The sequence below is a fragment of the Pezoporus wallicus genome, unplaced genomic scaffold (genome assembly GCF_028554395.1).
Source record: "Pezoporus wallicus isolate ANWC-B61680 ecotype Strahan unplaced genomic scaffold, APGP_CSIRO_Pwel_v1 contig_8783, whole genome shotgun sequence".
NCBI lineage: Eukaryota > Metazoa > Chordata > Aves > Psittaciformes > Psittacidae > Pezoporus > Pezoporus wallicus.
The window spans coordinates 1-26,536 of record NW_026638848.1 but is presented as its reverse complement, the minus strand read 5'-3'; the positions used below and the strand labels follow the sequence as shown (position 1 = coordinate 26,536).

General features: G+C 57.6%; 1 protein-coding gene across 8 annotated transcripts in view; it reads right to left on the bottom strand.

Annotated features, from left to right (window-relative positions):
* The window catches only part of STIM1 (stromal interaction molecule 1), a 62,821-nt gene extending 36,442 nt beyond the window's left edge, over positions 1–26,379 (bottom strand). For 6 of the 8 annotated variants that reach the window (XM_057412683.1, XM_057412687.1, XM_057412684.1 and 3 more), the window contains exons 1-2: positions 26,015–26,379; positions 4,146–4,279 (exon numbers count right to left, since the gene is read on the bottom strand). In XM_057412683.1, the coding sequence (XP_057268666.1) occupies positions 4,146–4,279; positions 26,015–26,123 (243 nt within the window). In that variant the 5' untranslated portion in view covers positions 26,124–26,379. The remainder of the gene's footprint in view (positions 1–4,145; positions 4,280–26,014) is intronic. The other 2 variants (XM_057412686.1, XM_057412689.1) reach the window with 1 other exon arrangement.
* Between the last annotated feature and the right edge of the window lie 157 nt (positions 26,380–26,536).

The window sequence follows — 26,536 nt, the reverse complement described above, 5'->3', positions numbered from 1 at the left end:
GCATGAGGCTGCTGCGTGAAAATTCACCCACAGTTAGGGCATTCTGAAACCACCCTTTGTTTCTGTCGGTCCCTTTCTGCCCAGTCAGGTCTTCAAAACACAGCCAAATCCTGCTCCCAAAAGGCCAAACTAACAAAGGTGAACACAAAGTTCCCAACGGACCAAGGAAACCAGGATGGGAGTAAAGAGGTCGCTCTGGCCACGGAGCACCCCCGTGCTCCAGGGCAGAGCCCATGTGCCATGGATGGGAGCTTTGGCATGTGCATCCAGGACCAACATCTGTGAGAGCCACAGCCTCTGCTGATGCCTGATCTGCTTCTGGGCAAGAGGTGCTTGAACACGAGCTCCAAAATGACCTCGGCCTCATCCTCAAGAGAGGGAACTGCTTTTCATCCTTTTATTGAAATAACTGATAGAAGATGAAGAGAAAGGCAAAGAGCAGAGAAGTGTGGTTTAGCAGGGACCTCACCCAACCCAGCTCAACACCGGGGCAAGAATCAACTCACCCAACCCAGCTCAACATCTGGGCAAGAGGCAACTCATCCAACCCAGCTCAACATCTGGGCAAGAGGCAACTCACCCAACCCAGCTCAACATCTGGGCAAGAATCAACTCACCCAACCCAGCTCAACATCTGGGCAAGAGGCAACTCATCCAACCCAGCTCAACATCTGGGCAAGAGGCAACTCATCCAAACCAGCTCAACACCTGGGCAAGAATCAACTCATCCAACCCAGCTCAACACCGGGGCAAGAATCAACTCACCCAACCCAGCTCAACATCTGAGCAAGAGGCAACTCACCCAACCCAGCTCAACATCCGGGCAAGAGGCAACTCACCCAACCCAGCTCAACATCCAGGCAAGAGGCAACTCATCCAACCCAGCTCAACATCCGGGCAAGAGGCAACTCATCCAACCCAGCTCAACATCCGGGCAAGAGGCAACTCATCCAACCCAGCTCAACATCTGGGCAAGAGGCAACTCATCCAAACCAGCTCAACACCTGGGCAAGAATCAACTCACCCAACCCAGCTCAACATCTGGGCAAGAATCAACTCACCCAACCCAGCTCAACATCTGGGCAAGAGGCAACTCATCCAACCCAGCTCAACACCGGGGCAAGAATCAACTCACCCAACCCAGCTCAACATCTGGGCAAGAGGCAACTCACCCAACCCAGCTCAACATCTGGGCAAGAGGCAACTCACCCAACCCAGCTCAACATCTGGGCAAGAGGCAACTCACCCAACCCAGCTCAACATCTGGGCAAGAGGCAACTCACCCAACCCAGCTCAACATCTGGGCAAGAGGCAACTCATCCAAACCAGCTCAACATCTGGGCCAGCTCAACATCTGGGCAAGAGGCAACTCACCCAAACCAGCTCAACATCTGGGCAAGAGGCAACTCACCCAAACCAGCTCAACATCTGGGCAAGAGGCAACTCATCCAACCCAGCTCAACATCTGGGCAAGAGGCAACTCATCCAACCCAGCTCAACATCTGGGCAAGAATCAACTCACCCAACCCAGCTCAACATCTGGACAACAGGCAGCTCACCCAACCCAGCTCAACATCTGGGCAAGAGGCAACTCATCCAACCCAGCTCAACATCTGGGCAAGAGGCAACTCATCCAACCCAGCTCAACATCTGGGCAAGAGGCAACTCACCCAACCCAGCTCAACATCTGGACAACAGGCAGCTCACCCAACCCAGCTCAACATCTGGACAACAGGCAGCTCATCCAACCCAGCTCAACATCTGGGCAAGAGGCAGCTCATCCAACCCAGCTCAACATCTGGGCAAGATCACTCCCTTACATTGTGTTCTGGAGCTATGTTAAGATCTTTGTTCTGTTGCAGATCCACATATTGACAAATAACAAGTCAATCCCAAGCACATAATCCTACACTGAAGGGACACAGCCACTGCTCCCCACCCCTGCTGCTGTGGCGGCACCAGCGCTGTGCCACAGCACACTGCTTCCCAAGTCACTGTCTGCATGGTTCTCCAAAAGGTTTATGGAAATCAAGGGTGAAATCCCACCCTTTACACCCACTCCCAAGGTGGGAGCTCTGCCCGGTGAAAGAGGGGTGCATGAAGATTAAACATAACCTGCCCCAGGGGAGACTGAGCTGAGCTCTTAGGCAGAAGCTCTTCCCTGGGAGGGTGCTGAGGCGCTGGCACAGGGTGCCCAGAGAAGCTGTGGCTGCCCCATCCCTGGCAGTGTTCAAGGCCAGGTTGGACACAGGGGCTTGGAGCAAGCTGCTCTATGGAAGGGGTCCCTGCCCATGGCAGGGGTTGGGAATGGAGGAGCTTTAAGGTCCCTTCAACCCAAACCAGGCTGGGGTTCCACAATAATGCACACAGCGATACTGGAGGAGAGCTGCTAGGTCCAAGGCAAGCGATGCACAGGGCCTGGGCATAGTCTGAGCCATCTCTGAGGGGTCTGAGCACTGACTGCAATGGCACCAGGGCCTTCTGAAGCCTTTTAGAGGAACAGATTTTATTACTCACACAGTGGCAATATCCGGACATAAAAGGACCTGAGGGTACAACAGCTTCGAGGAGTTAATCCTGTTAGAGCTTGTGCAATAGCCCTCAATGGGTGCACTGAGAGAGACATAAAACTGCTCATTAGTGCCCAGCCCTAACACTTGTTTATCCTCACTCCAGTAAGGGGTGAGCAGGATGCCTGGAGCCAGCGGATTTCCCTGGGGCTGTCCCAGGAGTCAGTGGGAGCAGTGGAGCTGCAGCTCCCAAACCATGTGGAGCCCGGAGTTGCCTCCAGAGGAAACACCAAACTTAAGGGACTGCAACTGAAAGCCTTTCATTTGGTGTAATTGCTCCATGAAGTGGGATTTAGGCAGAGGGAATGGAATGGAACCTTGGAGCAGGCAGCCCTGGGAGCAGCTCTGCAGGGTGCTGAGCTCCAGGCTGCTGGGTCTGGAGCAGCCCTGGAGACTGGCACCATCCCAGAACCCAAAGCGCCCTTGTGACAGCTTCATTTGGCCCATAACTCAACTGCTGCATCAGCCTGGGTGGGGGATTCTCCCTCCTGGAAGGTGGTCTCCTTATGTGGGAAGCAGGAACAACATGCCCTGGGGAAGGCTTCCTCATGGACGGGATGCTGTGTGGTCCTCACGGACAGCGCGGTGCCGGCTGCCCTGTGCCTTCAGTCATGGGGGAAAACAGGAGCCTTTTGGCCCAGGAGCAGCAGGACACGATTTTGTACCTTCCTGACCCCACGGAGATGCTGTCAGCCTCCCACAAGCCATACAGGTTGTGCAGCACTGTCCCCATCAGGCCAAGGCCTGGGGTGCCGAGGGCACATCCAGCAGAGCTCCAAAGCGGCACCGGTGGCTGCCAACCACCACCCTCCTCTGGAGAGGGAATGAGCTCAGCACCAGCCCGGGCTCAGCAGCTCCTGGCTCACTCCCCACCAGGGCCAAGAATAAACACAGGAGGGACGTGGAGCTGCTGGAGCGAGGCCAGGGGAGGCCATGGAGCCGCTGCAAGGGCTGGAGCAGCTCTGCTCTGGAGCCAGGCTGAGAGAGCTGGGCTGGGGCAGCCTGGAGAAGAGAAGGCTCCTGAAGGGGAGACCTGAGAGCAGCTCCAGTGCCTGAAGGGGCTGCAGGAAACCTGGAGAGGGGCTTGGGACAAGGGCCTGTAGGGACAGGCCAAGGGGAAGGGCTTGAACCTGCCCCAGGGGAGACTGAGCTGAGCTCTTAGGCAGAAGCTCTTCCCTGGGAGGGTGCTGAGGCGCTGGCACAGGGTGCCCAGAGAAGCTGTGGCTGCCCCATCCCTGGCAGTGTTCAAGGCCAAGTTGGACACAGGGGCTTGTGGCTGGATGAGCTTTAAGGTCCCTTCGAACCTAAACCATTCTATGATTCTATACCTTGGGTGCAGGAAGATTGTGTTGAGAAACCCCCAGAACTGAGGCAAAGCCACACACGAAAGATCACAGCTCTGAACTACGCTGCTCAGATCAGAAACTTGGCTCAAGACGGCACACTGCTGCCTCTGCCAGGGAAGAGCCCAGAGCCAACAGCCTCAATCCTCACTCCTCAAGCACAGGCACTACCCCTGAGAACAGCCCTCCAGGAGCAGAGCTGGGGCAGGCCAGCGCAGCCCGGAGCACGTACCTCATCGCTCTCCTCCACGTCCACGTTGCCGTTGGCATCGTCATCCATCTGCTTGTGGATGTTGCGCACGGCCTCGAAGCTGAGCTGCTCGTCCTCATCGTGGCACAGGGGCTTGTCGATGCGGCAGAACTCTGCTGAGGAACAGAACCCCACGTCAGGCACCAAAGCCAGCCCGTCCGGCTGCCTGGGCTGGAACAGCCCCACGCTCAGCACGGCCGGGGGCTCTGCAGCGGCCAGAGGCCCGCACAGCCCCTGGCACAAAGGGCTGAGCACGGCCCCACACAGCTGAGCATGGCCCCACAAGGCTGAGCACGGCCCCACACGGCTGAGCACGGCCCCACACGGCTGAGCACGGCCCCACACGGCTGAGCACGGCCCCACAAGGCTGAGCACGGCCCCACAAGGCTGAGCACGGCCCCACAAGGCTGAGCACGGCCCCACAAGGCTGAGCTTTCAGCTCAACCCCTTCAGCGCTTGGTGCTCCGAGGGCAGGTCCCTACTGGGCTGCTCCTGCGCACACCATGTCCATCGATGCCCTGGAGGAGGTAAGGGGGGGTGCACCTCGAATTTAGCTCCCATGTCATGAAGTGCACTTCTCCCTTGGACGCTGTTAGTGTTGGCACAGCATCCGTGAGGACGTTGTGAGAGCGAGAGCTCCGTGTTTATACAACGTCAATGGAAGAAGTCTCCCGCCTCCTGTTAGAAACGGAATTTTCTGGCTTCCTTCCACATTTCGTTTCTCACACTTCAAATCCCGCCACATGCCCGAGTCCATGTAAGCACCAAGGTGATCACATCCTTCCTACGACATTGCCACGGGTGAGGTGTGACCCAGTGCAACGGCAGAGCAGGGATGTAGAGCCAACAGCCAGGAGCCAGGAACTGAAAACATCCCCCAGAGCTGAGCTCCTTGGGTAACACACAACAAGAAACCCCCTTGTGATTCACAGAGGCTACATCAGGCCGAGGATCAAGAACTGTCCCGGGTGTCGGCTGTTTGCCAATGACAGGCGCCACTGATAAGGCATCTGGGAGACATTTATCTTTGAGGGAACATTTGCCATGGAAACACTGTCCTGCCCTTGGGCTACAACAGCCCCCTGCACCCCTCCTGGCCTGGGGGATTGTGGCTGAAAGGCTGCTCATAGAAAGGGACCCGGGCGTGCTGAGTGATGGAGCTGAACACGAGCAGCTTGTGCCCAGGAAGCCCCCAGCATCCCGGCCTGGATCAGCACCAGTGAGGCAGCAGGGCCAGGGCAGGGATTGTGCCCCTGCACTGGGCACTGGTGAGGCCCCACCTTGAATCCTGTGTTCAGCTCCGGGGACCTCACTCCAACAGAGACCTTGAGGTGCTGGAGCGGGGCCAGAGAACCTGCCTGATTCCATGATTCACAGACCTCAGGAAGTTCACTCCACACTGATTCATGCCTGTCTGTACGGCCGGGAGAGCCCAGCAGCCCTAGAAACCACTGACCCAAAGCCATGCCGGAGCTGAGAACGCTCCCCCTGGCCTCCCCTGTGTCACTTAGAATCACAAAATCAGCCAGGTTGGAAAAGACCTTTAAGCTCATCCAGTGCAAGCACTGCCCCAGCACTGCCAAGGCCACCACTAGCCCATGGCACCCATCTACGCTTCCAGCCAGCCCAGCTCTCCATCGGACACTGCGGGAGGTAATGACACCTGGACTCATGGAACCCAGGGAAACCAGCTGGAACAGCACCAAGCAGGGACCGAAGGAGAAGGCAGGGACAAGGCAGGGCTGCAGGAAGGTGAAGGCAGGGTTTCCCTTGCTCAGGCGTGCCAGGAAGCCTCTGCTCTTCCATCACACCTCTGGACGCAGCCGGTGGTGGAAGAGTGGCTAACGGCACTGCCCGGTGCGGTCCATGGCACCAACAGCGTGAAAGCGTTTTCTGCCCTCGTAATGGTTTCAATTGGCAAGGAGGGGAACTCGGCAGTTACTTGAAGCATCACTGGCTGCCCAGCACTGGTGTGCACAGGTTTGGTTTCCCTCTCCTACCCCGCACAAGCATGGCGAGATCAGCTCAGCACATTGGGTTGGGCCTTTCTGCAGTGATTTCTCATGCTGATCTCAAGGGCACAGAGCAGGAACACGGGATGCTCGTGGTATTTATCCTGCCTTTGGGCCGGGCTTCACAAGGCACAATGAAATCAGGCTAAAACATACCTCCCAAAATACTCCGTGATCATCTTGTTCTAGGCCTGTGCTTATTATTACAGCAACGCTCTGGCAAGGGTCAAATTCTGAGCAGGAAACGTCATGTTATGATAAAACATGAGTGGTTTCTTCATGTTAACACCCTTGTAGCCATGTAACCCCAAATCACATCCATCCGAGCGTCCACCCAGCGTTCAGGCCACAAGGCACATGGGTTGAGGTGATCTCACCAGGTTTCACGCAACCACAAGGACAACCGGCGGGGATTTGTGATACAAGGCAGCAGAAGGAGCACTAAAGCCATGGTTGCACGTGTTGATAACCAAGCCTTCAGCTCACAGCCACGGAGTGAGTAAGCAGCGAGGAATGCGTTTGCATCAAGGCCAGGAAAAGCCCCTGTAAGTGACTGAATCAGCAGAAGCCCCTGCCCTGATAACAGAATGGCCCGGAGGGTGCTCCAGGCAGTAGGGGCCACCCTGTTATCTCCAGGGGAACACAGGATGCAGTTGTAACATCCCCCAAATGAAGAAACAAAGACCAGGGCCAGCATCACAAAAAAGACTGTTCAAGTGCCAGGTCCCCTCTTGGGTTGATAATGTTAATGTGGGCTTAGTGGCCAGCAAGTCCTGCCCTGCGCCTCACACACACACAGTAACACCCCACATCAGGCCCTTCCAACACAACCCCTGGCCCCTGCAAGCGCAAGCCTTGTGTTGCGTGTGTGACACTGGTGTGAAGGATGCTCCTCCTCCTCCAGAAAGCCCGAGCACAGCACTGAGGTTTGCTACAGCAGCTCCTGGAAGGAGACAATTGCTTCTCTGGTCCTCAGCACTTGTCCCAACTTGCTCCTTCGGTGTCAGACCACACCGGGACTTCAGGGCCCCTCAGGAGCTGACACCATCAGCTCTCCTCCACCCTCCCACCCCACCTACTGAGTCATCAGGACTCTTTTGTTTCTTCATCCTGCTGGTTGGTGCCTCCAGGCCTGTTCTTTATCCCCCACCATCATCTCTTAATAGCTGCGGTCCATCCTTCCCTTCAGAACAAAAGGACATCTGCCCTCCCCTGGGGTGTCCTGATGAGGACCAGGATCCCGGGCACTATCAGCACATGCCATCTGCACATCCCTTCTCCTGCCATCGTTCCCCATTCACACGGACCCACCTTCACCCCTCGGGGTTCCATCCACACACAAAAGCTCTGCAATCACCTAGGCAATCTCCTGCGAACAGCTGCAGAAGGTGCCACCACCTCTGAGACCATCAATAGGCACATAGGCAAAGCTGGAGTGACATGGAATCAATCATAGCATCACGGAATAGTTGGGATGAAGGGACCTTAAAGCTGATTCAGTTCCAGCCCCCTGGCACGGGCAGGGACCCCTTCCACTGGAGCAGCTTGCTCCAAGCCCCATCCAACCTGGCCTTGAGCAGTGCCAGGGATGGGGCAGCCTGTTCCAGGCTGGATATGATCACAGTGGGGTCTGCAGCAGGTAGGTAAAGGGGAATTCCCTCAAGTCACCGCTTTTCCACTCGGAGCCCTGCAAACAGCTTCTGAGGCTTCCTCACCAGTAACCCAACCAGACACCTTCACCCACCACATCAGCACCGGCAGGAGTTCAAAGACACACATTTCCCTTTGATAAAACACTTCCAGGATGCAAACAACCCCCCTGCACCCACCTCAGATTAAACAGTCTAGAAAACATGTAAATACAGCCAAGGTCAGACCACGGCATCTCTGATACACCCCTGAAGACAGGAACAACACGCCTGGGGGCCTCTGCTGCAAGGTGCTCCTAGAAACCTTCCCAAAGCACCTAACAGCAGGGCTGAGACGAGGCTGTGCAGAACTCGGGGCAGATCTGCCTGCCCGCTGTGCTGGTGGCAGCTATCGCTCCTGGCAATGCCCTGATCCTGCAGGATCACCGTGACAGCCCACGGTGACCCATAGAGGCTCCTGCTCAGGTTATGCACTGCAGTCAGACCTCAGCACCGGCTGCAATCAGTGCCTTCATCTCCTCCATGCACCAGCGTACTGCCTGGCCACCAGCAACGCTTCATCCCATCACTTCCAAGCATCCTCATTCTTCCCACAACCAGCAGCAAAGCCCTTTTTAATCATGTAATGGGTTGGGATGAAGGGACCTTAAAGCTCACCCAGCTCCAACCCCTGCCACGGGCAGGGACCCCTTCCATAGAGCAGCTTGCTCCAAGCCCCTGTGTCCAACCTGGCCTTGAACACTGCCAGGGATGGGGCAGCCACAGCTTCTCTGGGCACCCTGTGCCAGCGCCTCAGCACCCTCCCAGGGAAGAGCTTCACCCTTGCTTCAATGCCCCCTCCACCACAAGCCCCTGTTGTTTGCCCTGTTGGGGTGGGGAGGTTCAAGTTCTATGTCCCCCCCCGCTGCTCTCAGGCCTCCCCAGACCAGCTCTCAGCACCCTCGCTTGGGTGCTCTGCCCTCTAAGTGCCAACGTCACCCACTTCCTTCCCGAGAAGTTCCTGTTTGCTCCCCTCAGGCCCAGCACTGGGGAACGCTTCTGCTGGGCTGTCTAAATAAGATAGAGAAGTTGTTCCAGTACCACCCTGGGAGCAAGGAGGGTTTGCCCAGGGTCAGCCAGGAAATACATCAGCTCCTTCACAAGATGAGCACCAGCAGCCAAAATATTCCACAGGCAGGAAAAGGATCCAAGGAGCTGAAATAACTTGAGATTGGGTTACTCCATGATAATAAACGAAGCATGTAACTGATTCCACCTTGCACACGCCTTCCCTCGTGCTGAACAAACCTGAGCCATTAAACCTGCACCAAACAGGGAAAGTCGGCCAGATGTGACTTTAGGAATGTCTTCACTCCATGCCACTGACCCTTCATAGAATCCCAGCCTGGTTTGGGTTGAAGGGACCTTAAAGCTCCTCCAGTCCCAACCCCTGCCACGGGCAGGGACCCCTTCCATAGAGCAGCTTGCTCCAAGCCTGTGTCCAGCCTGGCCTTGGGCACTGCCAGGGATGGGGCAGCCATTAACAGCTGATGTGCTTCAAAAGCAACTTCACTGGAGACAGGGAACTTTCACCAATTCATTCACCTCTGGTAATCTGCAGCTCAGACCCAGCAGCGCTGGCCACACAACCCAAGGCAACACCAAGCCTTTCCCACCCCCGAGGTGCCCCCTTCTAGAGAGATTTAGCTCTTTTCCACACCAGATCCAACCCCATCCTTGTCTCTAGCAGTGTGGATGCAGCCGCCTGGGCCCTGGGAGCATGCACTGGCTGCTCTGCTCACACCACACACACATTGCCCTAAGTGCATCAAATCACAGAGTCCCAGAATCAACCAGGCTGGAAAGATCTTTAAGATCCGGTGCAACCGCTCCGCAGCACTGCCAAGGCCACCACTAACCCACGGCACTGAGGGCCTCCTCCATGCAGTGTGTGACCGCTGGCACCAGCCTTTGCTCTGCAGGACCTGGGATCAACCCTGCTGCGCTACGAAGAGACCAGGAGACCACAGCACGGCCAAACCCAGCCTCACAGGTGCCTTGGAAGACACAAACCCAGTGAGGGGTGGGAAGAAATCAACGTCAATCCCAAATCCCGCAGCAGATGTGAGTCAGCCCCAGCCCACGGCGCGGCTGCGGTGCATGGAGACGCACGGCTCACCAGGAGCTAACGGCTGTTATTTTTATGTGAAAGAGAAATTGCTAAAAGGCAGAAAGCACAGACTGGATGAATCAGCTCTGCTCCGGAGGCAGGCTGAGAGCTGGGCTGGGGCAGCCTGGAGGAGAGAAGGCTCCTGAAGGGGAGACCTGAGAGCAGCTCCAGTGCCTGAAGGGGCTGCAGGAAAGCTGGAGAGGGGCTTGGGACAAGGGGAATGGCTTGAACCTGCCCGAGGGGTCCCCGAGTCCTACAGCTCACAGGTGACTCAGACCATCAGAACAAAGGAATCCCCCTTTCCCCTCCCCAGGAGACTTGAGCAGCACCACCATGTCTCCTCCATGTCACAGCATTCCCACACACACGTGTGTACATGCACTGCACCATGGCATGGTGAACCTTTTCCACACGTGCCATAGGGTCAGTGTCAGATCATGGAACCAGACTGGTTTGGGTTGGAAATGACCTTAAAGCTTCCAACCCCTGCCATGGGCAGGGACCCCTTCCATAGAGCAGCTTGCTCCAAGCCCCTGTGTCCAACCTGGCCTTGAGCACTGCCAGGGATGGGGCAGCCACAGCTTCTCTGGGCACCCTGTGCCTGCAGCCTGTGCTGTGGGTTACCTAATGACCAGCTCCTGAGCTTGCAGCGAGTGCCAGGACTGACTCGACGTGATCCATCCATCTCCATCACCTCCATGTTCCAAGGATGGAATGCACCATTCAAAGCCACCACAGGCACAAGGCCAGAGGCTGGAGCCGAGTTTGACCCATTCAGATTATTTCAACTGAACAAACAGGATTTTTCCATTAACTACTGACTCGGTAAGAAAGTGGCCCCATGGAGTTCCAGTGAGCAGGATAAGTCACAGTTGGCTTGGGAAGGGAATGGGAGAGCCTGGTTTGGGGAATGCCGAGCTCTAGTCCCAGAGCGAGCACTTCCAGAGCACCATGGGTGCTCGGCTGGGCAGAGCTGCACAAGGAGGGCAAACACTTGCATACAACCAGCTTGTTCCTCAGCATCCCATAAAGCCTCCACACAGAAGGGTTCACAATTGAGGAGAGCCCTGCATCACTCAGCACTCACTGCTGTGATGCCATAGCCAGCGCTGGCTATGGCATGATTCCCAGCGGAGCTTACATTTGGGTTGGGACCACAGAAAGCGTTTTCCCTCCCTGTCCCATCCCTCCCTGCCTGCGTGGGTGCTGCAGTGCAGCTCACAGCTCACAGGCTGCTGAATCACAAGTTACACATGGAAGAGACGGATGCGGTCATCGAGGCTGGGGACATGATCTCAGCAACATCACCCTGCTCCTTCCTCAGCAGTGCCCGCTGGCAATGGCAGCTTGGACCTAGGGCTGCACACGCTTCACAGCAACAGCATCTGTTAGAACGGTGTTCTTAAACCAATGAGATCCTGGTCACTGAGGTGCCCCATCCCTGGCAGTGCCCAAGGCCAGGCTGGACACAGGGGCTTGGAGCAAGCTGCTCTATGGAAGGGGTCCCTGCCCGTGGCAGGGCTTGGAGCTGGAGGAGCTTTAAGGTCCCTTCTGTCTGCGATTCTCTGGTTCCTCTGAAGTTCTCTGCTGTGTTCCTTTGCTGGGTGGAAAAGACATCAGAGCATCCACTTCAAGCTGAAGCAAACAGCAGCCTGTAATAGTTTAGAGCTGACGTGAGTAATCAACTGAAGTGCCCACTAACGGCATCCAGAAAGGCTTCATTTCTGTGTAAGGTAATTATAGGCTCCCTCAGCCCCCAGCACGCAGGAGGCTATTTAAGGCACATGCTTCTAAATGAGAAAAACTAGTCTTGGAATACTATCTTTTTAAAATAAATCAAAACACACGTGGGAGGGAGCATGACATAAACCTCCCGCCTGCAGATAGGAGCTGTGGTATCCACAGTACAGATAAAAATACTGCCATCGCTGCACGAGCCTGGAGGGACTGAATTAAAGCATCACTGCTCAAGGCAGCTTAAAAATAGTTAAATCCAAACAGAAACACGCATCTGGTGTCCTCCTGATAGAGACATCAACGTGGTACTTGCGACACAGCCAGCAGCGAGGGGCTGCCGGCTCTCCCACGTAAAGAGTGAGGATTGCATGGATGTGGGGCTGGAGGAGCAGCGGAAACCAGAGGCACGGTGCTCAGTGTTACAGGCAGCTGCAGCCGCTGAAATGGCCCATTAAAGATTTAACCCCATCGGTGTCCATGCTCCAGGCAGCACTTGGGAAGGAATCCCAGCCCGATTTGTACTGAAGGGACGCTAAAGCTCCTCCAGCTCCAGCCCTGCCTTGGGCACCGACACCGTCCACCAGAGCAGCTTGCTCCAAGCCCCTTCCAAGCCATTCCCCCTGGCCTGGCCCTACATCCCTTGTCCCAAGCCCCTCTCCAGCTTTCCTGCAGCCCCTTTAGGCACTGGAGCTGCTCTCAGGTCTCCCCAGAGCACAGCAGAGGGTCAGGATCCCCTCCCTGAGCTGCTGCTCACGCTCTGGGTGCACGCAGCACACGGGGGGGTTCTGGGCTCAAGCGCACCCTGAAGCTGGGTCATGGGGAGCTCCTCCTCAGGCTGCTCCATCCAGCATCCCCAGAAGCAGAAGAGAACCGCAGTGCCCATCTTCACGCCCCTGCTCCAGACACACAACTCCTCTGCATCAATACACAGGCACACTGAGGGACAAGGGGCATCCCGGCCTGTCTGCAGCCCCTCTGCGCAGCCTCCAGCCTGAAATGGTCCTGGATGAGGTGACGGATGTGCTGCGCTCAGCAGCTGAGCCTGCTCTTCCCTTGGGCTGCCTCATGGAGACAGCTTCTGGTTTATCAAGCGCTTGTATTTGACAAGAGCTCTGGCAAGGCTCCCCCCTTCACCATGAGCATCACACATTACCTCCCATCTCAGTATGTCCAAGCCATCCCCCCGAGGGGCAATGCCTGCAGCTCTCCTGGCACACGTGGCCCTGCAGGGACCCCGGAGCAGCAGCACCCACCTGAGAGCAACCCGTGGCTCTGTCAGAGTGAACCAACCCCTCGGAGCTCAGCTCTGGGCTGTTCCAGCTCCCTGCGGGCTGGGGATACTGGGATCCACAACCACCATCAGCCACCTTCAGGGTAAAGGCCTGTGCTCACCAAAGGCACAACTCTGGCTACCAGGAAAGCTCTCTGCCAGACCCCAACACACAGAGCTGCTTCCGCAGCGCAGCGCGGATGCTCTCAGCCTTATTTAGTACCTCATCAAACAGGAAGAGGTGCTCTGTGGTCTGCTCAGGCAGAGAGCAGCACTTCCAGCACCAGCACTAAGGGGAAAGGGGCCATGATTCTGCCTCCTCTGCTTCAAACTGGGCAACTTCCCTTCATTAGGAGCTTGGGGAAAGCAGAACAATGCGGCCAATGTGGAAAAAGGAGACCTCAGGTCAAGCCCGCACCTCATCCACATGCAACCAAGAGACAGGCTGGAGACAAGGTGGCTGTAAAATGGGTTTGTAACAGCAGGAACTGTTCATTTACACTTTGGACACGTGGAGCTGCTGGAGCAGGTCCAGAGGAGGGCACGGAGCTGCTGCGAGGGCTGGAGCAGCTCTGCCCTGGAGCCAGGCTGAGAGAGCTGGGCTGGGGCAGCCTGGAGAAGAGAAGGCTCCTGAAGGGGAGACCTGAGAGCAGCTCCAGTGCCTGAAGGGGCTGCAGGAAAGCTGGAGAGGGGCTTGGGACAAGGGATGTAGGGACAGGCCAAGGGGAATGGCTTGGAAGTGGGGAAGCAAGCTGCTCTGGTGGAAGGTGTCCCTGCCCGTGGCATGGGGCTGGAACCGTAAGGTCCCTTCAACCCAAACCAGGCCGGGATCCAATGAAGAGCAGGGTGAGTTTCTCTCAGTCCCAAAGGAATCACAAGTGCCACTGCCAGAGCGAGCAACTTACACATTTACAGCTGGAATAAGGAAGAGCTGGGGTGAAATATCCCCCTCCTCTCACATCTTGGGCAACTTTCGCCCCAGTACAGATGCTCTTGGCATGAACCAGGAGCAGCGCAGCCACATCCCTGCAGTTACAGTGAGGCTGCACCAGAATCAATCATAGAACCCTGCAATCCCAAGGGAAGGAGCCTCGGGGATCACCTGCTCCAACCTCTCCAGGCACAGCCTGACCCACACTGGATGCCCAGCACCCTGTGCAGCCCCATCTTAACAGGGTCCAGCCCTGGGGAGTCACCACTGCCCTGGGGACATTATTCCAGTGGCTGCTTCTTCCCAGTGGGAATCTCCCAGCAGTAACTTGTGCCCATCACCCCTGGGCTCTCCCATGGGACTCCTTGTCCAAAGGGAGCCTCCATCTTCCCTGCAGCCCCCCTTTACCTCCTGGCACATGGATCAGGTCTCCCTGCACCTTCTCTTCTCCAGCTGAGCAGTCCCAGCTCTCTCAGCCTTTCCTCACTGCTGCCCAGCCCTGGGAGCATCTTTGAGGCCCTTCTCTGGCCCCTCTCCAGCCCAGCCACAGCTTTGCTGTGCAGCAGGACCCAACCTGAGCCCATGTTCCAGGGGTGCCCTGAGCAGCGCCCAGCACAGTGGGACAAGGGCACCTTCATCCCTGTGGTGATGCCCCTGGGGATGTTCCCCAGCACCCTGTTGGGTTTCTTTGCTCAGCTGCTCACTGCGATGGAGCTGGGGTCCTCCAGCACCCCCAGGTCCCTTTCCAGGAGCTGCTTCCAGTCCCCAGGTTGGGCTGTGCTTGGGACTGGGCTTTCCCAGGTACAAGACCTGACGCTCATCCTTGTTGGACTCCATCACGTTCTTCCCAGCCCTCTGTCCCAGGTTATCCCTGCTCACTGCCTTCCCTCCTGCTCCTCCTCCACGGAGCCCACCTAGGTCAAGTGCAACCGAAGTTCCCGGTCCTCCCCGTGCTCCCATCCTCAGCCTCGCAGGACAACAGGGAGATGACAGTGGTGGGATCTGGGTGTCTCCGTGCCCAGGGTGCCTGTGCAGGGACTCACTGATGTCCTTACAAAGGGTCTGACCCAGGTGCAAACAGACCTGGCCCGAAAGCAGCCAGAGGCTATGGAAGAGGACAGGCCGGGGTGAGGTGCGGGAGCCCGCAGGGGAAGGGGGACCCCTCCATGCAGCACAGCCACAGGGAGCACAAAAAACATCTCAGACACTTCACCTTGTCGGGCCCAGGGCTGAAAATAGCCACGGGATGGAAATCAAACCACTTGGACGACGGCTGCAGAGCCTGATGCTAAAGCAAGCAGGGAGCAGCAGCTGGGGCCAGGGTGCAGGATGAGGGCTTGGAGCTGTCTCCTGATGAGCTCCACATGTGGAGCTCCAGAGTGGTATCAGACAATGCCATTTCTCACCGCAAGTCCCATCTAGCACCCGCTGCTTCAGCTCCCTCCCTAGCCCATGGAAAGGAACAGGTACCTCTGGAGAGCAACTCCTGCATCCAACATGGGCAGGTGAAACACCTGCTTCAAGACTGGGAGAGCTTGGAAGAGTCTTCCAAGAGCTAAAGGGGCTGCAGGAAAGCTGGAGATGGGCTTCGGAAAAGGGATGTAGGGCCAGGCCGAGGGGAATGGCTTGAACCTGCCCCAGGGGAGACTGAGCTGAGCTCTCAGGCAGAAGCTCTTCCCTGGGAGGGTGCTGAGGCGCTGGCACAGGGTGCCCAGAGAAGCTGTGGCTGCCCCATCCCTGGCAGTGTTCAAGGCCAGGTTGGACACAGGGGCTTGGAGCAAGCTGCTCTATGGAAGGGGTCCCTGCCCGTGGCAGGGGTTGGGGCTGGAGGAGCTTTAAGGTCCCTCTAACCCAAAGCATTCCATGAGTCTCTGATTCCATGAAGATCCCCACTCCCACCAGGACGGCACAGGAACAGCCATGCAGCTCAAGATAAGGCTTCTAAACGACCACCTCCAAGGGCTGAGACCCACCCTCACCCAGGCACAGAAGCACAAAACCTTTTTTCTCCCTTCCCAAGAGGAAAAACCCCAGAGGTGGGATTAAAGCCAAGAGATCTCCCACCTCCCACTGCCTGCCTGCAGCCACTGCTGTGAGCCAAGCTCCACAGAGCCCCTCCTGCAGCATGGCAGGGGTGCCCTCGCTGTCCCCACAAGTCCCTTTCCACCTTTGGTTTTAGTGGCCCAGCAAGTTAAAACAAGCAGGAACCAGGAAAACCGGATTATCCACAAGGCAGGGAGCCCAGCTCCTCAGGAACCAGGGCGGTCCAGAGGGAACCTCCCCACGCAGCGCCGGAGGTGGGACGAGGACAGGACCCACGGAGCGGTGCCCCTGCCCGCAGGGCGCTGCTGTCACTGCTCCCACAAACACATCAGCATCGCCCAAGTTCCTTTTCGCCCTCCCCAGTTTCTCACCTCCTGCAGCAGCAACTCCTTTATCCAGAGGGGCTCCAGGCAGGGCTTGATTAAATGAGTGCCCAAAGCAGGTCCAAGCTGCAGGAGGGCCACGCCAAGCTGCCACCCTCATCATGTCCCTGAGGAACCCCCTCACGGTGCCAGCACGGTGGCATCCCACTACAGGTCACCCCTGGGGGGAACCTGGAGCCTAGAAGGGCAGAACCTGCCTCTGAGCAGAGCCCCGCGCGATCCCACACCTCCAGAGCCCTCGGGAGCTTCACCAGGCTCACATACATTTGTGCCGTGTGCCAGGCTGAGGCGTTCCGGGGGAGGAACGGAGCCAGGTCCTCCTGTGCGGAGCGCACGGACCGCCGGGCAAGGCTGCACAAATCACACAGCAAAAGGCAGGGCCACTGCCAAGCGATCCCTTCACAGCTCCGGAAGCAAGGTAAAACACCGCTGGTCCATTGTGCAGGGACCAGAAAGACCCGAAACAACGGGGACCCCCGATCACCGCCTCCCCTCTGCAGGGCTCACGGAGGATCTTCAAGCACCCGCTTTCACAGAAACACTTCAGGGAGACCTCAGAGCAGCTCCAGTGCCCGAAAGGGGCTGCAGGGAACCTGGAGAGGGGCTTGGGACAAGGGCCTGTAGGGCCAGGCCAAGGGGAATGGCTTGAACCTGCCCCAGGGGAGACTGAGCTGAGCTCTTAGGCAGAAGCTCTTCCCTGGGAGGGCCAAGAGCCACCCCAGGCAGGGTTCAGGGGCAGGCTGGGGTTATCCCCACTGCACTGGAACCCCCGAGCTCCCACAGAACGAGTGCAGCTCCTCCAGGCCAGCACAACACAACACACACAACACAACACACACAACACAACACACACAACACAACACACACAACACAACACACACAACACAACACACACAACACACACAACACAACACACACAACACACACACACAACACACACACCACAACACACACACCACAACACACACACCACAACACACACAACACAACACACACAACACAACACACACAACACAACACACACAACACACACAACACAACACACACAACACAACACACCACAACACAACACACCACAACACAACACACCACAACACAACACACACAACACAACACACCACAACACACCACACACAACACACACAACACAACACACACAACACAACACACACAACACAACACACACAACACAACACACCACACACAACACACACAACACAACACACCACACACAACACACCACACACAACACACCACACACAACACACCACACACAACACACACAACACAACACACACAACACAACACAACACACACAACACAACACACACAACACACACAACACAACACACACAACACAACACACACAACACAACACACACAACACAACACGCTTTGATATCTGCTTAGAGCGCAAGGCTGGAAGGCAAAACACGCCTGAGGAACCCATAACCGCAGCGACTTGGAAAACAGGGTTTCAGGAACTGCTTCTCCCTCAAAAAAGGAGCTTTTCCCCTTCATCTGCCTGACTGCATCAAGGCAAACACAAGTGCTTTCCCTGCGGCTTCCTCACAGGTTCATCATGCGCTGGCACCCGCACGGCCCCGAGCGCAGGCATCGCTCAGCAGCTTTAATCCTCAGTTACGTCTCCCCTCCCTGCAGCTCCTTCCAAGCTGCACTGCACAGGGGCAGGGGCTGCTCAGTTGTACTCCAGACCCAGAGCACTACTGCAGCTCCCATGCTCATTGTGCTCCTACCCACTGGGAACTGCAGCTTTCCAGGCACCAGAGCTCAAAACATGAAGGGATAAATTAAACTGAGCTTAAGACTCGGCCCTTCAGAGGAAAACGATGTCAGAACCCCTCGGCTACCCAAAATAGCTCCTTTTCTTGCCCAACGTGCGGCACGAGTGTGTGTTTGCAAACAGACATCACCATTTCCTATTGGGTTGCTCCTGCTCTGCACTCTGGAGTCATGGAATCACAGAGTGGGTTGCGCTGAAGGGAGCTTAAAGCCATTCCCCTTGGCCTGTCCCTACATCCCTTGTCCCAGGCCCCTCTCCAGCTTTGCTGCAGCCCCTTCAGGCACTGGAGCTGCTCTCAGGTCTCCCCTTCAGGAGCCTTCTCTTCTCCAGGCTGCCCCAGCCCAGCTCTCTCAGCCTGGCTCCAGAGCAGAGCTGCTCCAGCCCTCGCAGCACCTCCGTGCCCTCCTCTGGACCCACAGACATCTCCCATAGCAAAGGTTCATAACCCAGGTACCTGCCAGGCAGAGAGGGCACGGTTCCTGCTGGTTCCCAAAGGCAGGCAGCACTGCTGGCCCTGGCACACGAGCGAATGCATTCTCCAAAGTGGAAAAAACGGGTTACTTAAAAATAGGTCCACAATCCAAACAAACCAACATCCCGATACCGTTTCATAAAGATAAAGCAAACAAGCACAGATGATCCGCGTACACAAACATGCAGTTATCTGAACGACTTCCTTATCCCAGAATGATAGGATCATGGAATGGTTTGTGTTGGAAGGGACCCTAAAGCTCCTCGAGCTCCAACCCCTGCCACTGGAGCAGCTTGCTCCAAGCCCCTTTGTCCAACCTGGCCTTGAGCACTGCCAGGGATGGGGCAGCCACAGCTTCTTTGGGCCTCAGCACCCTCAGCAGTCACACAGGGGTGATGGGACTGATTAAACTGAAGATAAAGGAACAATTAAAGCCTGCAGAGACCCACCTAGGTCAGGTCACACAAGCAACGGTCAGCAGGAGATGGCCACATAAAACATCTCCCCAGCTCCTGAAGCACAGGGAAGCGCCCAGGGCAGGAGGTGGGGACACAGAAGAATCCAAAGGCTCCACCGTGTTACTGGGGAGAGCATCAGAGAGGCCAAAAAGCCACGTTATTGATAGTGCTTGGCTATGGCATAAAGACGGGCGATCAGATCTTCCTCTTCCATTGCGGAGCAGAGGGATTCCCAGCTCACACTGCAGACCTTCACCCCAGCAGCAGTTGGGGTCCTGTCCCCATCCCCATCCCGTCACAGCAGGAACCTGCAGCATGGCCAGAGCACCCCTGGAAACAAACCCCTCCAGGTACCCGAGGGTCCTTCCAGCCGGAGCCCAGAGCTGCCCCAAGAGGAAGCAGGGCTGCCCAGCCTCCAGCTTGCTCTGCCTGCTCGGGAGCTTGCCTCTCCCCATGTAGCCTGGGTTAAAAGCAAAGCTAAATGAGGAGCTGAGCAGGTTTTTCAACACTAATAGCCTGTGCAATTAGAGCTGGCAAAAGCAAAGTGCAGCTGAAGGGAGGAAAAGGGTCACTGAGCTTGGCACCGAACCTGGCCTTGGACAACTACCCGGGGACAAGTGCCACCGCTTCCATCAGCCTCCATGCTGGACAAGCAGAAGGATTGTCAGCGGCAGATGGATAACCTCATGGCAAAGGGGTGCTTCCCAATCCCCTGCTCGTGCACCCCCCTTTTTACACCCAGATCACACGGAATTACACCAGGATGACCTTCCCTTCCCTTCCCTCGCCACAAGCCACGCAGGTCTTGAACTGAAGCCGCTGCATGCTAAGGCTGCTGCCCTGCAGCACTGGTTAAAGCACAGCGTGCACCAGACATCTGTCCCATGCCTGAGGAACAGGAGGGGACAGCACTCAGCAAGGACAGAACTGCCCCACACCCTGAGCCAGCCACAGACCCAGCAGCAGAGAAGCAAACTGCCTCCATTCGGAGACCACCACCACCACAGACACTGCTGGCCACCCCACGAGGGATGTCAGGAGGCTTCAGCACACATGGATCATTCCATTTCCTCCCAGGAGGAAAGGATGGACAGGAGGATTGCTGCCGGGCACTCCCCACATGTCCCGGCCTCGCCTTAGGAAAGCCAACCCAAAAGGCACAGTTTGAAGCAGGACATGAGGGAAGTCGCCACGGACCTGCCTGGTTTTCCCCGGGGGAGCCCATTCCAGGACCGCACCCGAGCTCCTCCTCACTCCACACGGTGGGAGATGGCACAGCCGGAGCTGCTCCAGGCTGCCATGGACCACAGCAGCCCTGAGGAAGCGGGATTTGGTGATGGAGACATCAAAAAGCCTCAACAGCCACATCCAGCCTGTTTCCAGCCTGGGAGGCCCAGCTCTTCCCCAGGAACCTCCGGGCACCAAGCGGAGTGACCGCATCCCTGTGCAGAGCTCAGGGCTGCGCTCCACAGCTCAGCCTCCTACAAGGAGTCCCATGGGAACGCCCAGGGGTGACGGGCACAAGTCACTCCTGGGAGATTCCCACTGGAAACAGGGAGCCACTGGAATAATGTCCCCAGGGCAGTGGTGACTCCCCAGGGCTGGACACTGTTAAGATGGGGCTGCACAGGGTGCTGGGCATCCAGTGTGGGTCGGGCTGTGCCTCGAAAGGCTGGAGCAGATGATCCTTGAGGTCCCTCACAACCTGGGATTCCAGGAGTCCTCAAAATGAGCCTCATTCCTAAAGGAAGTAAAGGCTGCGCGATCCATGGAGGTTTCCAGTCAAGCTGGAGAACACGGACTATTTCCTGGCCACGCTTTCCAGGCATCCTCCAACCTCCTCTTTCCCCCTTGCCCAGCCCGACGCTGCTGCTCACTGCTCACATGTGCAACCTCTGCTCAGTGTCAGGAGTACCTCGAAAGACTTGACTGGAGTTAAAGAGCAGCTCCTGCGGGGAGGTGTGCTCTGACGAGCTGGGTCACGCTCCTCCTCCAGCTGAGGACCTGGGCAGGCTGCAGGAGGATCCGGAGGCTTCCAGCACACAGGGAATGAATCCTGCAGTGGTTCCATTACACAGCACTGGGAGCTTAAGGAGCAGCCAGATTAAGGGTACCTCACTCAGCTGCTTGTTTCTCACCACCACTGATTTATGCTGACCTCTGTCTCCAACTGATAAGGCTTTTTCTTGAGGCATCCCATAAAGGCATCTTACTGCAGAGGGTGAAACCAGAGGCTCTGGCAAAGGAATAAAGGGCAAACGTGAATTCTGGCATCATGTGGGTGAGGGAATCTTCAGCACCACCAAATAAATGCTCTAATGGAACGATCCATGAAGCACCTGGCAATGGTAACATTTAAACTGGCATAAAGGAGCCACCATCCACTTGCGATCCACATCCAGCTTCCCACAGACACCCCTAAGTCCATTCTGCTCATGTCAAAAGATCTCGCTGCAAGTTCAAGGTCCAAAGCAGCCAAGCTGGAGGTTTTGTAACCGAGGATTAACTCACAACAAACCCCTTCCCCTTGGCATGACGAGTGCAGGAGCTCTCAGCTGCTCAGGCACAGCATCCTCACCCAGGAGTGAATTCTTCTGCCCCTCTCAAATGAATCTCTGGGTAAAAGGTTGTGGTTGTGGCCCCCTTCGGCACCCTCATTTTAAGCACTGATGTTCTGTTTGCACATGCAGCTTGAGCTCCGAGTGCTACAGGCAAACACAGTAACTCCGAGCTTGTGCGCTCAGCTCTCCTGTTAATATCATCTTAATACTTTGATAACCCTGTTATAAACCCCCCCCGGCTGGGGTAAGAATCCCACGTGTTAAACATCACCCGAACAACAGCAGTGACCCCAGAAACCATGCGACGCAGGGATCAAGGCAGGGAAGGAGGAGAAGAGAGGAAGGGAAAGAGGCGCTGCTGTGCCTTGGTGTATAAGTAAATGCCAAACCCTGCTTTGAGGCACTGAGGGTCCTGCCCCTGCCCACCCCCAGGCACACATCAGCCACAGAACGGGTCAATCTCACCACGCTATCCCAATTCCACCTTTTAACTGCTGCAGGAGACAGGGAAAATCCACACCAGGATCCCAAATCTGTCTAAATGAAGCCAGAAGAGGCATCCAAATGAGACCCCAGACAGCCTCCAGCAAGGCAGAGCACGGCAGACACATCCCTACGGGTGCAGGATCACTAAAAGCAATCTCAATCCCAAATGCAGCCAGGCTCAGGGGAATGCTTGCTCATACAGAGATGGAACAGGCCTGAAGGCAGCAAAGCAGACAGCTGCAGTGGAAGCACCACCACTAAGGGAAGCAGGATGAATCCCGGCCATCCGAAGCCCAGCCCCTCGCAGGCAGCATTCCCTGGATGTGCAAACACACCGGGAGGTCCCTGCAATAGGCAGCAGCAATATTTCAGCGTCCACCCGCGCTGCTCTGCACAGAAGGCAATCAAGGGAAAATTAATAGCAGCAACCTGCTTGATAGCAGTTAATGTGATGTAATGAGAAACAGGCTATGGAGAGAGATCACTGTTTGTACCGAGATTGAATTAGCACAGGATGGCTTGTGTTGGAAGGGAGAATAAAGCTCGGGAGTGTTCAAGGCCAGGTTGGACACGGGCTTGAAGCAAGTGGAAGGGGTCCCTGCCCGTGGCAGGGGTTGGGACTGGAGGAGCTTTAAGGTCCCCTCAACCCCAGCCATGCTGTGAGTCCATCATTAAATCAGTGAGACTCGGGCAACTGACAGACTACAGCAAGGAACTGGAAAGGGAATAAACCCAGCACCCAAAGGTAGTGCCTGTACTGACGGCCACAGGGAGCTTCTCTTGCCCCTTTTAGAGGGGGGGTGCAGGAGAGCCGGGGCTGGAGCTGCAGCCAGACAAATTCAGGCTAAAAATAACCAGCAGCGGGTGAAAACAATGAGGCCGAGCGAGAGTGAGCACATCCTGCGGGGCCTCAGCACCGGCACACGTGTGCCCCAGGGCCGGGGGGTCTGAGCTGGGCTGGGCTCAGGCTGCTGCACTCCATGGCTCTGAACCACACCGCACCCCCGCCTGGCTCTCCGGGCCTTGCCGAACGGCTCCGGCGCGTCTGAAGTGGAACCGACCTCAGATCTGATGGAGCAGGAAGGGGTTAAAGCCACGTCTGGCTCTGAACAAGCCTAAGCCAGGAGAAGGTCTGGTTTTCCCTGGACTTCTGCTCCCAGCTCTGAGCTTCCTGCTCAGGGGAGACCTGAGAGCAGCTCCAGTGCCTAAAGGGGCTGCAGGAAGCCTGGAGAGGGGCTTGGGACAAGGGATGTAGGGACAGGCCAAGGGGAATGGCTTGAACCTGCCCGAGGGGAGACTGAGCTGAGCTCTTAGGCAGAAGCTCTTCCCTGGGAGGGTGCTGAGGTGCTGGCACAGGGTGCCCAGAGAAGCTGTGGCTGCCCCATCCCTGGCAGTGCTCAAGGCCAGGTTGGACACAGGGGCTTGGGACCGGATGAGCTTTAAGCTCCCTCCCAACACAAACCACCCTGGGATCCTGTGATAAAACCACCCCATTTCCAATTCTTATTTAAGAATCATCTTAGGAACCAGAAGCACACAATATCCTCACCCAATGATGCTGATGCACACAATATCCTCACCCAATGATGCTGATGCACACAATATCCTCACAGCACACAATATCCTCACCAAATGATGCTGATGCACGCCCTGAGTGTGCACAGAACCAAAGCACCAGAGCCCAAGGAACCCACGCTGCTGCACTCACACTTCTGCTCCCTGCAAGCGCTTCCCTGCACATCCTGAACCATTGCAGGGAACGGTGACCGGCGCCATCACCTCTCTTCTCCTTAGTTCATGCCCTGTCACAAACCCGAACACCTCCCTTCGGAAGCCTGCCCGAGATGAGCAGCTGCAGGAGCCCACCACGCATCTCCCTCAGCTCCAGTGAGCCCGCGCTGCCGCGGATGCGTGCAGCCACCGCCAGCCTCACCCGCTGCTTCCAGGGAACACGTAAGGAAAACCGGCATGTGCCGAGGATCCTCCTGCACTGCTGCAGCTCTAAGAGCTACAGAGCTAATGGCCAAGCGACCGCAGAGTCAGCACCAGCTTCAAGCTGTGGGAGCAGGGAGCAGCGAGCCCCAGGCAGGGCACGGGGCTGTTACACTGCGAGTTATCCACGGTCAGACCAAGCAAATCCCTCACTGCCCACGTTCATCCACAGGCCTGTGGTTCAGCCTGCGAGCAGCCATCCCCTGCAGGGCCCACGTGCTGCTCTGCAGGGTTTTGAAGCCAGAAGGAACCAAATACACCAGCGGTGGTGACACAAGAGCTACAGAAGCACCTCTTCTGCCGGAGCGGCCCAGCTGCAGCGGGGGCTGTTAGAGAGCAGGGCTCGGGGCTGCTCCCTGCTCTGCCTCTGCTCAGAGAGGAGCAAGCCAGCAGCTGAATCACCAGGGCTGCCACACTTCTGCAGGGCCTCCAAAAATAACTCCGCTGGAAATTCCTTGGAGGCATAAACCTTGCTTCAGCAGGACTGCAGAGATCCAGTTTCCTTAATGGAGCAGACGGGATGTGAACTGGCCTCAGGATTTGGGATCACAAAGGAAGAACCCACAAAGCAACTTCTCAGAGCGGCGTGCACGAGGGCAGCGGGCAGGGAAGGAATCCCCCCAGGCGAGCCGCACAGAGCACCGCGCCGCCGGGATGAAACAATCTGCCCTGCCAGCAACCAGACACCGCGTTCCCGATCGTTCTCCTGATACCACGTTCCAGGACTTGCCCTGTTCTCACCAACCAGCTCCACACACGAAGCCAAACTCCTGCTTAGCAACGGCGCTGCGGCCACTTTCATCCTGCACCTTCCACTGTAACCAAAGCCTTCCAGCAGCTCCAGTCCCCAGCCCTGCTCACACACCATCGCCCTGCAGCACCCAGGGGATGGAGATGCTCACCACCCGCTTTCACCACCCCAGACCAGCACATTATCCCCCGTGGAAGCCTGTGCCTGGATCCGGAGTGGATCCAGGCTGTGGATGGCGGTGGTGGAAGCGTGAAGCCGGCCCGACGCTGACGGCTCTGCTCACTGAGCAGGGTCGTGCCGTGCCGAGTGCTGCGGGTCAGAGAGCGCCCCATGTCCTCACCTGCAGCGCTCGCAGCACACTCACCGGGTCCTGTGTCAGCACACAAGCACCGGCGCTGTGCAGAGAACGGGCAGGGAGCTCGGGACTTGTCTCGACACCAACGGTTAGAGCAGGTTTGAGGGAGCGGGCTCCCAGCTCTGACCTCGGGCCCCGGCACAAGGACACGCAGCAGCACCGGTGCCCACGGCGCTGCCCCCAGTCCCCAGCCCTCCGCCGGGGCTGGCTCTGCTCTGCCGGCAGCGTGCCACTAAAGCCCGGGCCGGGAATTCCACCCAAACCCGGCGGGGCTGGTGCTTCTCCTGCCTTTCTGGGGGGGGATTTTGGGGTGGAGGGCAGGCAACAAGGGGCAGCTGGGTCCTGGCGACCGCTCCTCGAGGCTGGAGGTGGGGAAGGCTCAGCGCAAGGTGCGGGCAGGAGGCTGGAGCGGGCCGGGGCTGCCTGGGCACGTCCTTACCCGAGGGGTAAGGGCCGAGCCCCGATGCACAGCGGGAACGGCCGGAGCCCGGGCGCACAAACAAACGGGGGTTATTTTGGGAGCTCCGACCCTTGCGCCCGGCGCTGCGGGTTTGCAAACCCGGCCTCAGCAACCGGGACACCGGGGAACGCGACCGGGCTTGGAGCAAGCTGCTCCAGTGCAAGGTGTCGGAGCTGGAGGAGCTTTAAGGTCCCTTCATCCCAGCCCATGGAGCGGAGCAGCAGCGCGGCCCAGCCGGGATCCCTCCATGGCACCGGATGATGCAGGACCCCCGGTGCCGCGGGAGAGAAGGAGGGAGGGAGGGAGGGAGGGAGAGGGGGGGCCGAGCCGGGCCTCACCTGCGATGGCGCTCTCGTCCAGGTGGGAGCCGGGGGGCCGCTCCCCGCGGCCCTGCTGCAGGAGGAGGCCGCACAGCACCCACAGGGCCACTCCCGACCGTACATCCATTTCCGCGTCGGCCTCGCCGCTTCCCCCGCCGCTGTCAGCTCCTCCTCGGCATCGGCCCCGCCGCCGGGCCCGGCCGCTCCGCTCCGCACACCCGGGCTGGGCTCCCCGCGGCCGGCAGCAGCTGAAGGACCGCGCGTTATCCCCGGTGCTCCCGCCCGGGCTCCGCCTCCCGCTGCCCCGGCACGGACAGGGACAACGCCGCCGGCCCGGCGAGAGACACCGGATCCGGGCTGCCCCCCCCACCCCGCCGTGGTCTCTCCCGGCACAGCCCCCCCCGCAGCAGTGGTCCCTCCCGGGACAGCCCTGCTCCCCCCCCGCAGCCGTGGTCTCTCCCGGGACACCCGTGTCCCCGCGCACCCGCAGCTGCGGTCTCTCCCGGGACACCGGGGCCCCCTCCCCGGTAACCGCTCCCG